This window comes from Nicotiana sylvestris, chromosome 2 (assembly GCF_000393655.2).
Source record: "Nicotiana sylvestris chromosome 2, ASM39365v2, whole genome shotgun sequence".
NCBI lineage: Eukaryota > Viridiplantae > Streptophyta > Magnoliopsida > Solanales > Solanaceae > Nicotiana > Nicotiana sylvestris.
In genome coordinates, this window is record NC_091058.1 from 150,498,651 (window position 1) to 150,513,563 (window position 14,913).

At 38.2% G+C, this 14,913-nt stretch overlaps 1 protein-coding gene across 1 annotated transcript; it reads left to right on the top strand.

Annotated features, from left to right (window-relative positions):
- Positions 1–9,031: 9,031 nt before the first annotated feature.
- LOC138885783 (uncharacterized) lies at positions 9,032–9,529 on the top strand. Its single transcript, XM_070166762.1, has 2 exons — positions 9,032–9,084; positions 9,178–9,529. The coding sequence occupies exons 1-2, from the start codon at positions 9,032–9,034 to the stop codon at positions 9,527–9,529; spliced, it is 405 nt and encodes a 134-aa protein (XP_070022863.1).
- Positions 9,530–14,913: the final 5,384 nt, after the last annotated feature.

Consider the following 14,913-nt stretch of genomic DNA (forward strand, 5'->3'; position numbering starts at 1 on the left):
CAACTTAGACACATAGTCGACCGCCTCCAAGATGTACTTATGACCATTAGAGTATGAGAACGGTCCCATGAAATCAATCCCCCAAACATCAAAAATCTCTACTGCCAGTATATTCTGCAAAGGCATCTCATGCTTCTTCGCGATAGTTCCGATTCTTTGGCACATGCCACACTTTTTAACAAAGGCATGTGCATCCTTAAACAATTTTGGCCAATAAAAACCTATTAGTAGCACCTTTTGAGCGGTTGTATCCTCATCGTGATAACCTCCATATGGAGAGGCATGACAGTCATGCAATATGGCATGCATTTCCTCCTTAGGGACATACCTTCATACCAATTGATCTGCACACTGCTTATATAGGAATGGCTCATCCCACATGTAGAACCTCACATCATGTAGAAATCTTCTTCTATTATCACGTGTCAAATCTGGTGGTGTCACCCCACTTGCAATAAAATTCACATAATCTTCATACCACGGAGCTTCACATAAGGTGATTGCTAATAATTGATCATTAGGAAATGTTTCTTTGATTGACTCTCCTTCAGCTACATGGCTCCAATTTTCTAATCTGGACAAGTGATTAGCCACTTGATTCTCTGTCCCTTTTCAATCTCGAATCTCTATGTCAAACTCTTGCAGGAGGAGGACCCAATGAATCAACCTTGGCTTGGCGTCTTTCGTTTCAAACAAGTATCTGATAGCTGAATGATCTGTGTAGATGATGACTTTGGTTTTCACTAGATAGGATCTGAACTTTTCAAATGCCCACACCACTGCAAGAAACTCTTTTTCAGTAATTCTGTAGTTCATCTGGGCTGGATTCAGAGTTTTGCTCACATAGTAAATGGAGTGAAAGATCTTATTTCTCTTCTGCCCTAAAACAACTCTGATTGTTATGTCACTCACATCGCACATCAACTTAAATGGTTGCTCCCAATCCGGAGCAATGATAATTGGTGCAGTCACTAACCTTCCCTCCATCTTCTCAAATGCTTTCAGACATGCGTCATCACACTTGAAGGATATATCTTTCTCAAGAAGCCTGCACAAAGGAGAGAAGAAATTTTCGAAAAGTCTTTAATAAAAAACGATAAAAACTTGCATGGCCCAAACAACTGCGAATGCCTTTGACGGATGTCAGTGGGGGTAATTTTCAATCGCCTCTACCTTTTCTTTGTCCACCTGCAAACCATTTTTGGACACCTTGTTCCCCAAAACCATACCTTCACGTACCATGAAATGGCACTTTTCCCAGTTTAGCACCCGGTTCATCTCTTCACACCTAGCAAGAACTTTATCAAGGTTTATTAAACAATTATCAAAAGAACATCCAAACACAGAAAAATCATCCATGAACACTTCCACAAATCTTTAAACCATGTCAGTAAAAATAGCCATTATACACCTTTGAAAAGTTGCATGTGTATTACAAAGACCAAATGGCATTCTCTTAAACGCATACGTGTCATAGGGACACGGAAATATGGGTTTCTCTTGGTCCTATGGGGCTATAGCAATCTGATTATACCCCGAATAACCATTTAATAAATAGTAGTATTCCTGGACATCTAATCTATCAAGCATTTGGTCAATAAAGGGGAGGGGAAGTGGTCCTTTCGGGTGACATTGTTCAGTTTTCTATAATATATGCAAATTCTCCACCCAATGACAGTTCTTGTGGGAATCAAGTCATTATTTTCATTAACCACTACAGTTATCCCCCCTTTATTAGGTACACATTAGACGGGGCTTACCCATTTGCTATCAGAGATCGGAAATGCAATACCTTCATTAAGCCACTTAATCACTTCTTTTCTTACCACCTCTTTCATGATTGGATTTAGTCGGCGTTGTTTCTCTACACTTGGCTTGTGTCCATCCTCCATGAGGATTTTATGCATGCAAAAAGCAGGACTAATGCCTTTAATGTTAGACATCATCCACCTAATTGCTTGTTTGTGCTCACGTAAGATAATCTTCCGAATTGGAAGGATATACTAATTGGGAGTTACCTTATTAGAAGGATAATATTCTCTGTCACAACCTTGATGTCATGCATATTGAGAAGAATTATTTTGACAATTTGTTTAACACAGTGATGGATGTTAAAGGTAAGACAACGGATAACCCAAAGGCTAGAATGGACTTACAAGAATATTGCAGGTGGCCTGAATTATACTTGCAGACATCAAACAATGGTAAGGTGTTCAATCCCAAAGCAAGTTACACATTCACTTTGGAGGAAAGACAACAAATTTGTGATTGGGTTACGAAATTGAAGATGCCTGAGGGTTATGCATCAAATCTTGGAAAAAAGTAGATATGGAGGTAGGGAAGTTGAGCCATTTGAAAAGTCATGACTGTCATGTTTTCATGGAGACCTTAGTGCTTATTGCATTTTGTGGTTTGCCTGAAAGAATCTGAAAATCCATCATAGAGATTAGTTTGTTTTTCAAAGACTTGTGTTCTACCACATTAAGGGAAGAAAACCTACTCTGGATGGATCAGAACATTCGTGTAACTTCTAGTAAGATGGAAAAAATAAATCCATGTGGTTTTTTAATGTGATGGAACACCTTCCAATCCACCTATACATGAGGCACGACTTAGAGGGCCTATTCAATGCAGATGGATGTATCCCTTTGAGAGGTCATATTATAAGTTTAATGTAATTTTCTATTTTATTTGAATGTTCTTGGCTAACATGACATTATGTAGGACAATTGGCAAATATAAATAATTTGTTAAGCAGAGGAATAGGATTAAAGGATCTATATGCGAAGCTTATGTTGCAAAGGAAACTGCTCATTTTTGTTCTTATTATTTTGAGAGTAACGTGCCATGTTCTAGGAATAGGCCCAATAGGCACACGGTCAAATGCGTGAATGAACCTTTATATCCACCAATGTCCATATTCAATCAACCAGGCCGATGTTCTAAGGATGTTAGAAAGAGAAGTTTGAGTGATATGGAGTACAAGTCAGCTACACTTCATGTGTTGCTAAATTGTCCCGAAGTTGTACCATTTCTCAAGTAAGTATTGATTTATTAGTTATCATAATTTAAAATCTACTATGATTACATCTTGATGTAACCACTAAAAATATTTGATGTGTCACAGTCACTTCGTGGGTCAATTTGGCCATGATGTTGTATATACGAGATTTGATACATGGTTCAAAGAATTTGTAAGTTTATCCTGATAATGTTCTAACACTATGTAGGTAAATAATGTTTGTAAGTTATGCTAACTTATGAACTTTTTTAACACTATGTAGGTAAATGATCCAAATAATGGTGTAAATCAATTTTTGATAGCTATATCTTGGGGACCTGGGCTTCAGGTCATAACAATGTCTAAGTACGTAGTGAATGGTTATAAGTTCCATACAGAGGATTGCTCTAAAAATAAAAATAGCAATAACAGCGGGGTGTGGGTTCAAGGTGGTGATGGCGACCAAGTTGGAGATATTGATTATTATGGTGTGCTCAAAGAAATAATAGAACTAGAATATACGGGTTGACCATATAAGAAATTGATACTCTTTAGATGCAAGTGGTTTGACCCAAATCAAACAAGAGGTACAAGAGTACACAACCAATACAACATAATTGAGATTAATCATACGAGGGAGTATGATCGCTATGATCCTTTCATTATTGCACATAATGTTAGGCAAGTGTATTATGCTCCTTATCTATTGCAGCGGAATAAGTCCGATTGGTGGGTTGTAATAAAAACTAAGCTTGTAGGTAGGGTGGAAGCCGATAATGTGCTAGATGTTGCATATCAAAATGATATCTCCAATGTTCACCAAATAGTGAACGATCAGTTAGAAAATAATTTGGAACATCTTGAATGCATATTGGAAGAAGTTGATATAAATGAAGTAACAATTATAGAAAATGAGGATGAAGAATCAACTGATGAAGCTCAAACAAGTGAGGACGAAGAATTCTCGGACGAGGAACAACACGTTGATGAGCTTTAAAAAGTTGGTTTTTTAATAGCACTCTCGTTTTATAGCTAGTTTCTTATATGTTTCAATCTAAATATGTATTATATTATGCAGATGACAGGCAAGGGTCAAGGTAACAGTGACCTTATTGGTTCTCGGGGTCGAGAAAAGGCTAGGAAGGGAAAGAGAAGGGTAGATAATAATACTCCCTCTTTTCCACCCTCTACAGAGATGCATATGTCTTATCCTCCACCCCACGGCTATACTGAGCTGTCACAACATCACGATCCCTACATCTTCATCCAGACATCAGGTCTTTCATCACAGGGCCATATGACTATACATCCGATATACAGTCCAGTTGCCTCACGACCACGTGGATCGCAGCCATCTGCATCGCAGCCATCTATATCACATACCTACATATCACAGGCACATGGATTGCATCCATCCATGTCACAGCCACTTGGGCCACAACCATCAATATCACAACCACTTGGGGTCCATCCATATATGTCGCAGTCATAGGGATCGCAGCCATCATCATCAACGACTCCATCTATTTCAGGCTTTCGCCTGCGAGGTAGTAGCTCTAACCCCCCTACACCATCCGCACATGCCTATGATATACATTCTTTGACTATGATGATGATGATGATGGTGACGAGGAAGTGAATTATGATCAATATCGCAGGATCATCATAGTCCCTGAGGGTGATGGCTAAGAGTTATTTGTTATTTTTGCGTTTATTTTTTTGTATCGATTTTACTAAGATATTAATGTATTTTTATTGTTAAATTGCAGGTTCATCCTGAGTAATAAGACTGCGAGGATAATCACCAAAGCCATCAGAAAGCTTTATGATGGCCCTTATGCGACTTGGACTGATTTTCCATTCTCGCTGAAGGAGCAAATTTTCAATCAGTTTAAGGTATAAATGTCTTTTTAAGCAGTTTAATAATTTCTATTTATGATATTTAAATATTATAATTAACTTTTAAAATACAGAGCAAGTGTGTATGGGAATATCGCTATAGCGTGAAAGTGGCTGCAAATTTTCATCTTAAAGCTCGCAAGCGATTGTCGGATGCTTTCTCCAATGCTATAAAAAAGAACAATAAGCCTGACTGGTTACTTCAAAATTTATGGGATGATTTGAAAAGGCAATGGCTTACCACAAAGTTCTTAGAGAAAAGCGAAAAAGGAAAGAAAACTCGTGCATCTGAGAAGGGAGGCTCCTTGCACACTGGAGGTGCAATCAACCTAGGAACAATAAAAAGAAGATTGGTACGTAATTGCTTAAATTATTTTAATTTTCAAAGTATATCTATTCTGTTTATTAACTAAATTAATTTGTTTTCAGGAAAAGAAGTCGGGGCGTCCAATGAACCATGATGAGCTATTCAAGCAGACGCATATTGTAAACAAGAAGAAAGAGACGGATCAAGAAAGGTGGGTCGAGGACCGGGCCTCGACTGTATTTGTAAGCTTTCACTTTTTTTAAGTATTTTAATTTACTTTTATATAAATTTTGAAATACTAATTCAATTTAAATTTTCCTATTGGGTCGCTACCAAACTAACATGGAGGAATTCATCCGCACTCAGCTAGCTGGTGAATCGGGCGAGCCAACCCAACCTTCGGACGAGGATGCTGAAAGAATATGGATGGAGTCTGCTGGCGGTCCAACATGGGAGAGGTGTACGGGCTTCCTACTAAAATGTTCCATCGCTGTAAGTGTGGAATGCAAGGAATAGGGACTTCCTCGCAAGGATAGCAACTTAATGGGAAGAGCCTCTCCGCTATGTGGGAGACTGTGACAAATCTCACATCCGATCTAGAAGTGGCCAAGGAAAGAGAAAGGGTTAGATATGCTCAATTCCTTGGCATGCAAGCTCAGATCAGAACTCTCCTATCTACTGGAGCTTTTTCGTTGCTCTGATCTAGTGAGTCATCGCCAGAGGCTCGACCTGCACGTGATCGTTCCTCCCCTCCTCCCCGTGGTCGTTCTTCCCGTCCTCCACAAGACCCTTCTTGACACCGTCTTTTAGATGAAAGTTCATTAGACGGTGATGATGATGTTGTACAAAATACTCCTTGACTTTTATATACTTTAAACTAGACAAATAGAACCCGTTTTGAACTAGTTGTAATAAGTTTTAACTTGGTTTTGGATTATTATGTTCAATTGAACTTTAATTTGTTAGTTTTAATGTATTTATTGATTGTTGTTGTGTTATTGTTGTTGTTTTATGTTTGCTATTAGGTGTATTGCTATGCTGACAGGTGGTGTAGCTGCCAAAACAGGCCTTTTATACCAAATTTAAAACCCAGAAAAGCGACCATAGTTGGTCGGTTTCTAATTAAAAAATATTTTTCTGCAAATTACCGACCAACTTTGGTCGGTATTGTTAAATTTTAATTTTAATATATATATATATATATTCATTTACCGACCAAAGTTGTTTAAATTTAATAATTAATAAAAATATAATTTAAATACACCGACCAACTTTGGTCGGTAAAATTAAATTATTAAAATATGTTTCCGACCAAAGTTGATCGGTAAATGTTTTAAATTCTTCAGATGATCGTTTTAGTAGACTGACCAACCTTGGTCGGTATATTAAAACGACCATCAAAATAGCGACCAAGCGTGTTTGGACGGGTTTTGATCGGTAATCAGCCATAATCGACCAATGTTGGTCGGTTTTTCTGGCCGGTATTTACCGGATTTCTAGTAGTGATAATTAAGTTCGTTAATTTGTTGGGATTTCTCTAGATAAAGATACCATTAAGGGCGTTTGTGCGCCTTAAGTTAACACATGCCAATCACCATTGTTGGCCGCAAGATGCCCTTTTCATTTCCGCTATATCCTCACGTTCGCATAAAAAATTGAGGACGATAAGTCAATAATATTGGACCCTCAAATAATTATACTACTGATGACTCTTTACTTAGTTTCTAGATACATGGGGTTATGAATGAAATCAAATGGCCCAATCTTTCTGGCCAAGTAGCCATTTATGAGAAAGAGAGCTTGTGTTCACTAATCGCTAGTATGGGGTTGGTTATAGGTAGTAAGCTCGAGATGTCTGGAGTCCAAATTTAGCAACTGATATTTAACAATTATCCTATAAAAAATTGAACAACTTGTTTGGATGGTGTTGTATTGTTTTTGTTTTAATTGTTTCTCAAAATATTATTGTAGCGTATCATTTAAATCTGTCATTATGTAACGATAAAAAGTGTCACTTTATAAAAGGACTGATTTGGTGTGGTCGCGTTGTTTCCTTTTTTCCCATCATTTTGCCCTTTTTATTATTAAATAATCATATTTTATCATTTACCCTACCTTTTTATTATTAAATAATCTTATTTTATCCTATTAAATATTACCTCGTACCTTACTTTTTCTTTGCAATATTGTAAGTTTATTCCTCATAGTGTTGACATGACATTATGAAACGACAAAAAATAATATTATAATCTATCCAAACATTATATACATTAAAACAGTACAATACGATACATTATGAAACGATACATAACAACCCTCCAAACAAACTTGCCAACCTTTTCGAGCAAGTTTCTTTTCCCATTTCAATGTGTACTTCCCTAAGGTTACTAAAGAATTCCAAAATTCTAAATTTCATATTTTGTTGATTTCCCCTTCACCCTTTTCTCTAACCAGGGCTATCATCCAAGATTATACGCACAATCCTGGCAATTTGAAACTCACTTTCTTGATCGAGAAACCTAATAATAGTTATATTTTCTCGTATGACAGCCTCGAGGTCAAGATTACCTATACTGAAATAATTCTTTGGCAGACTAATGTTTATGGTAACCTTTACCAAGAAGAACACGCTCAAATTTTCATTGATGCAACCTTTGACGCTTTGCCTAGTGATTGGCCTGCTGAATCCATTAAGAATAATCATATTGCTGGCCGTTCCACTAATTTTTAACAAGTTTAAATAAATGAGAATATTCAAATAAGGCACCATGAGACATATCGCCACATAAACTGTGGAACGCTCCAAGTTTATTGTGATGGTTTGGAAGTTGAATTCTTCGATGACAAGAATGGAATGTTAGCGGCTACTCCACATGCCTACGAGGTACTGATAGGTTTTCAATGTCTTCGCCTTATATTTTGATGATCTAACAAACTTACTGTCAAGAACCAGATAGGGAATCTGACACACATGGACTATTTAACGAATTCCAGCTAAATGTGAACTGCTATAGCTTCAGGAGATAGGAAACCAAACAAGGGCCTGATACCCTTGTGGTTCCCTCATAGTAGTACAAAGTCAATTGGACACAGCTGGAAGCGACGTGACCGCCTGCACTGTTTCTGCCTGCACTGCACTATTTCCAGTACCCACTTATTCCTTGACCAACTAAAGTGCTTACATCATTTCAAGTGATGTCATCAAGGTATATCAACAATGAGTTTATATCAAAACATTACTTGAACATTTCTGTTTCTCATTCAATCCTTTTGCAAAACAGAGAAATAAATTCTCACGGGCTTGAAGAACAAAGTTAAACGCTACTACGGACCAGTTCCTAAAGTTAATATTTTGTTGTCCTTAGTTGAGTTGTAACTTTGTGATTGTTCTTATTGTATCTCCTAAACTGCTTAGCCAGAAGCGTTGATTAGGAACCCTCTTGTAAAATTCGTAAACTTTCTGAGTTTATGTTGTGACTAGGTTTCGTCATAAGTTAAAGTCGGTATTACTAGAGAGTGACAAAGTGGCTTGTGGTGAGAGTATCAAAAGTTAGTTAAAGTCTTTGTAACTAGAGAGTGATAAAGTGGCTTGTAATAGGTATTTACAAGTTAGTGAAGTTGAAAGCCTACAGGTGTAGGTCGTGGTTTTTGTCCCCTTGAGTTGGGATTTTTCCACGTAAAAATCATGTGTCTCATTTACTTACAATTTTACTAGCATTCTCAGCATAACTTCACAGAGGACCAGGTACTCTACTGTTTGGTGGACTCTTATAAACTAACAATTGGTATTAGAGCGAGTTTCTCCTATCAGGTTAATACCTATTATGGCTGCTCCACCAAATTTTGAAGAAGGTCAATCTACATACCGACCACCCAGGTTAAATGGACAATATTATGAGTGGTGGAAAATAAGAATGCATGATTTTATCATGGCTGAGGATTCTGAGTTATGAGATATTCCATATGCCAGATCGATCTTGCAAACAGCTCATGAGGGAACCACCCAAGTAAAACAGTCTAAGATCGATATGCTCACTACCGAGTATGAACTCTTCAGGATGAATGATGATGAATCTATTCAAGAAATGCACACAAGATTCACTTCCATCATAAATGAGTTAAACTCACTTGGTGAAACCATTCCTAGAAACAAGCTAGTGAGCAAAATCCTCAGTATTCTTCCTAGACCTTGGGAAAGCAAGTTGAATGCTATTACTGAATCAAAGGACTTGCAGGAGCTAACCATAGAAGAGCTGGTTGGAAATCTGAAGACCTACGAGATGAAGAGAAAGATAGATAGTGAAAACAGAGAATCAAAGTAAGAAAAGAACCTGGTACTCAAAGCTGATAGCAATGACTCAAGTGAGGAAGAAAGTGACATGGCTTACTTAACCAAAAGATTTCAAAAGATGGTCAGAAGAAATGGAGAAATGCTAAGAAGGGGCAGCTCTAGCAAACCAAAAAACTATGATCTCTATCATAAGTGTGGAAAGCCTGGGCATTTCATCAAAGACTGTCCTCTCTTGAAACAAGAATTCTCCAAGAACAACCCTGAAAAAGAAGATTAGAGGAACCCGGTTCCTTTCAAGGACTTCAAAAGAAAGAGATCTACTGACAATGTGATGAAATAAGCTCTTGCAGCATGAGGAGATTCTTCCGGTGAGTTTGAAGATGAAACTGATGCTGGTGATAGTTCCATGATGGCAATTGAAGGCGAGGAAAATGAATATGACTCAACTTTTTCTTTGATGGCCCAATCAGATGATGATAAAGATGATGACAATAAGGAGGTAAATTTCAGGGATGTTCAGAGAAATCTAAAATCCTACTCTCCTAAGAAACTCATGTATTTAGCTAGTAAATTGATTGATGCCTATCATATTCTTGTGAAGGATAGGGATTCCTTGACCTTAGAACTAGGAGAAGCTGAACAAACTAGAGATGACTTAGTGGTTGTAGTTATTGACTATAAGGAAACCATTGAAAACTTCAAAGAAGAAAGAAATGATCTTTTGGCAGTAATTGCAGACCTAAGGGAAACAATAGAGAGACCATAGACTAATTCAAAACCTAGAAATTCTGGAAAAGGAAAAGAGATAGCCAGTGAGGAACACATTAGGCTTGAAAATGAGTTGAAAGCTATGAGAACTAGTATGTGTGTTGAAACTGAGAAAAACAAGCACCTCCAAACTGATCTGGAAAGAGTAAAAAATGATCTTGAAAGTTTCCTAAAGTGGACCTGATCCTCAGAAGCTCTCACTTCCATGTACACTAATAATGGTGGGAACAGGCAGGGAATAGGGTTCCAAACGGAGAAAAATCCTTATAGCCCTCACAACAAGTACGTCACTATTTTTGATAATTGGCTTTGTACCCATTATGTGAACAATGGGCACTTCAAAGAAAATTGCCAAGCCAGGGTTCAATCTGTTCAGAAAAACAAAGTGTTTGCTGAAAAAGTGATTACAAAAGAGGGACCAGGTTCCACTCACAAAAAATGCACATTACCTGCATGGACTAAGAGAGCTATTATTCATCCTCTTGCCTACTACAAGGGACCCAAACTTTCTTGGGTTCCTAAAACTAACTCTTGATCTTCATATGCAGGGAACAGTGAAAAGAAGCGGTCAACAATGGTTCATGGATAGTGGGTATTCAAAGCACATGACTGGGAATACCATGGTCTTTCTTTCACTAAAAGGCCTGCAAGGAGGGAGTGTATCCTTTGAAAATGGGAATAAGGGGTACATTCTTGGAGTTGGAAAAGTCGGGAAGTCACTCACTCATTCTATTGAAAATATGTACTATATCAATGGCCTTAAGTACAGTCTCTTAAGTGTCTCTCAAATCTGTAATAAAGGAAACAAGGTGAAATTCTTGTCCAAGATATGTACAGTTACTGATCTGGTAACTGATGAAGTGGTACTTGTGGCCAAAAGATATAAGAACATCTATGTGGCTAATTTCGAGTCCTTACAAAGTAGTGATCTGAGTTGTCTGAAAGCTGTTGATGACAATGCTGAACTGTGGCACAGAAGACTGGGGCACACAAACTTTTCTCTTCTGAACAAACTAATTCAGAAGGACCTGGTCCATGGTCTGCCCATGTCAAAGTTCAAGGTGCAAAAAATCTGTGATGCATGTGCTAGAGGAAAACATGTGAAGTCCTCTTTTAAGTCTAAAAGGGATGTGAGCACCTCAAAGCCACTAGAGCTTTTGCATATGGACCTATGTGGTCCTATGAGAGTGCAAAGTAGAGGAGGAAAAAGATACATTTTTGTAATAGTGGATGACTACTCCAGATTCACATGGACTCTATTTCTTAGAACTAAAGATTAAACCTTTGAGGTGTTTGTGGCCTTTGTGAAGAATATCCAGGTGAAGATGGAGTCTAGAGTCGCATGCATTAGGTCAGATCATGGAACAAAATTTGACAATGCCAAATTTGATGAGTTATGCAATGAAAATAGCATCACCCACAACTTCTCAGCTCACATAACTCTTCAGCAAAATGGAGTAGTGGAAAGGAAGAACAGAACTCTGGAAGAGATGGCAAGAACAATGCTAATCGACAATGGAATTGCAAAGAATTTCTGGATTGAAGCGGTTAAGACTGCATGCTACTTGGTGATCAGGTGCATGATCAGATCCCTCATGAACAAAACCCCATATGAGTTGTTGAATGGAAAGAAACCCAAGCTGACTCACCTAAGAACATTTGAGTGGAAATGCTATGTTCTCAATAATGGAAAGGATCAGCTTGGTAAATTCGATGCCAAGAGTGATGAAGGAATATTTCTGGGCTACTCTTCTCAAAGCAAAGCGTACAAGATATACAATAAGTGGACTCAATGTGTTGAGAAAAGTGTTCATGTTATTTTTGATGAGTCTTATCCATCCTGTGAGAAGAATGCTGAAGAAGATCATGACGGAGAACCCTTACTAGTCCCTGGTGAAGTCATTGACATGACAAATGGAAAGGTAGATATGATGAGTCAAATAAAAGAGTTGAGTGAAGACCATACTGTCTCATCTTCAATGGAACCAGGTACTTCAATTACAACCACTGAAGTTGAAGAAAGAGTGGTTGATGCAGTTCAGGGTACTCTACTAACACCTGAGAGAAGAACTCAGGAAAACCAGTCAAATGTACCCACATTCTCTCTAAATGAACCTCAGAAGTCTAACTAGAGACACAAAATCTCTCATCCTTTTGACAACATAATTACCCCTCTAGATTCCAGAGTACAAATCAAGTCAAAACTAAGAAATTCACTTGCCTTCTCAGCCTTTCTTTCCCAAATAGAACCCAAGAATATCAAGGAAGTCTTGAAATATGCAGATTGGTATACAGCCATGCAAGACAAGTTACATCAATTTGAAAGGAACAATGTTTGGCACCTGGTACCCAGACCCTCAGATCGAACCATTATAGGAACCATGTGGGTATTCGGGAACAAGCTTGATGAACATAGAAGTACCACAAGGGACAAGGTCAGGCTAGTGGTTCAAGGCTACAATCAGGAGGAAAGGATTGACTATGATGAAACGTTTGCTCCGGTCGCTCGCATGGAAGCTATTAGAATTTTAATTGCTTTTGTATCTCATATGGAATTCACCTTATTCCAAATGGATGTCAAAAGTGCATTTCTGAATGGACTTCTTAAGGAAGAAGTCTATATGAAACAACCTCTAGTGTTTGAATATCATGAACCCTGTGAATATGTGTTTAAACTAGACAAAGCATTGTATGGGCTGAAGCAGGCTCCTCGATCTTGGTATGAAAGGCTATGAAAGTTCCTCTTGGAAAATGGCTTTAAAAGAGGGAAAATTGACAATACCATGTTCCTAAAGAAACGGAGAAGGAACCTGCTCATTGTTCAGGTCTATGTTGATGATATCATTTTTGGGGCAACAACTGATTCTCTGTGTGAAGAATTTGCAAAACTCATGGGAAGTGAGTTTGAAATGAGTATGATTGGCGAACTGAACTTCTTCTTGGGTCTTCAAGTAAAACAGTCCCCAAAGGGTACATTTATTTGTTAGCAAAAATACATCAAGGAGCTCTTGAAAAGGTTTAACATGGAAGCATCAAAGATGATAGACACTCCCATTGCTACGGCCACTCGACTGGACATGGATGAAACTGGGACTCCTGTGAATCAAACCATGTATAGAGGCATTATTGGGTCTCTTCTCTATCTTACTGCCAGTAGACCTGATATTGTCTTCAGTGTGGGGCAATGTGCAAGGTTTCAATCAAATCCCAAGGAATCTGATTTGAAGGCAGTCAAAAGAATTCTGAGATATCTTAAAGGAACACAGGACATGGTCCTTTAATATCCCACAAGTGACAGCTTTAATCTCATTGGATATGTTGATGCAGACTATGTAGGTTATCTTGTGGACAGGAAAAACACTTCTTGAATGGATCACTTCCTAGGTTCATGTCTCATCTTTTGGGGCATAAAAAGCAAAACTCAGTGGCTCTTTCAACAGCTAAAGCAAAATATGTAGTCGTAACCTCCTGCTATGCACAACTTTTATGGATCAAGCAGCAACTGGAGGACTTTGGGGTACTTACTGAGAGTGTGCCCCTTCTATGTAATAACACCAATGCACTCAACATGGCCAAGAATCCAATTCAACACAAAAGGACCAAGCATATTGATGTGAGGCATCACTTTCTGAGGGACAATGTGGAGAGAGGGTTGATATAGGTTTTGTAGCACAGAAGATCAAATTATAGTCATATTCACCAAGGCATTAAGTAGGGAACATTTTGAAAGAAATAGAGTGAAGTTGGGGCTTTTAAATCCCAATTGAGAACCTGATTCCTCATTATTTGGATATGAAAATCACCTTCAAGAAAAAACTGGCGAAAAGTGTTTTCTGGCGATGTCTAACTTACTTCAATACCATTGCAGGTAAACACGCTTGACAAGTATAGAAGTTGTAGATGCAGTGCATGGATGATAAAAGAGGATTGATACTTTCAAATAACAGGTCAAGAACCTGGTTCTTGTACCAAAGGTTAGTAGTTTAGTGCATTCTTTAATAACGTCTTAAAAAAGTACAAAACACAAATGTCATGTCATCCAACTTTTTAGACTCTAATGTCACGTCTCTTCACTTCAAATCATTCCATCTCCCTCTGAAATGTTGCACTTCTCCACGCCCACCGCCATTTTAGAATCGGTGCCTATCTCTCTCTTCATAATTATCCACTCTTAATAAAAAAAACCTCTGTTCTCCACAAACCATAAGTCCTCTATTAGAACTCCCGAAGTACATTCGCTCCATCTTTCCAATGGCTGATACAAACTCCAACCTCCTTGCCTTAGTCATACCTGTTACTGAAAAACTTATGGAGTCCTCCACCCCTATTGAGCCCTCTTTAACCACTCTTACCCTTCTCGCTAAAATCATACCTCACCCAGATTCCACGTCTCTCTCCATTTTAGAAACCCCTAAAATTGTTGATATGTCCTCTCCATCTTCTGAGGTTCCCACTAATAAAAGAACAAGTGGAGAACAATTTCAAAACCCTGAGGTCACAGAGGGTTCCGCCATTGTTGCTACAGATTCCATGATGGCAGTAGTGTTGATTGAGGAAGAAAAGGTTGTAACCGTCTTTGTGGTGTCTGCTGATGGAGTACTACATGAGATCATCTCTTAGAAAAATGCGGTGCAGGGTATGGGGGAC

Bases quoted from the DNA above. Each gene is read 5' to 3' on its own strand.
- LOC138885783 (XM_070166762.1), top strand. From the start codon at position 9,032: ATGGCTGCTCCACCAAATTTTGAAGAAGGTCAATCTACATACCGACCA. The intron at 9,085-9,177 runs GTTAAATGGACA...TCCATATGCCAG, and splicing joins TCTACATACCGACCACCCAG to ATCGATCTTGCAAACAGCTC.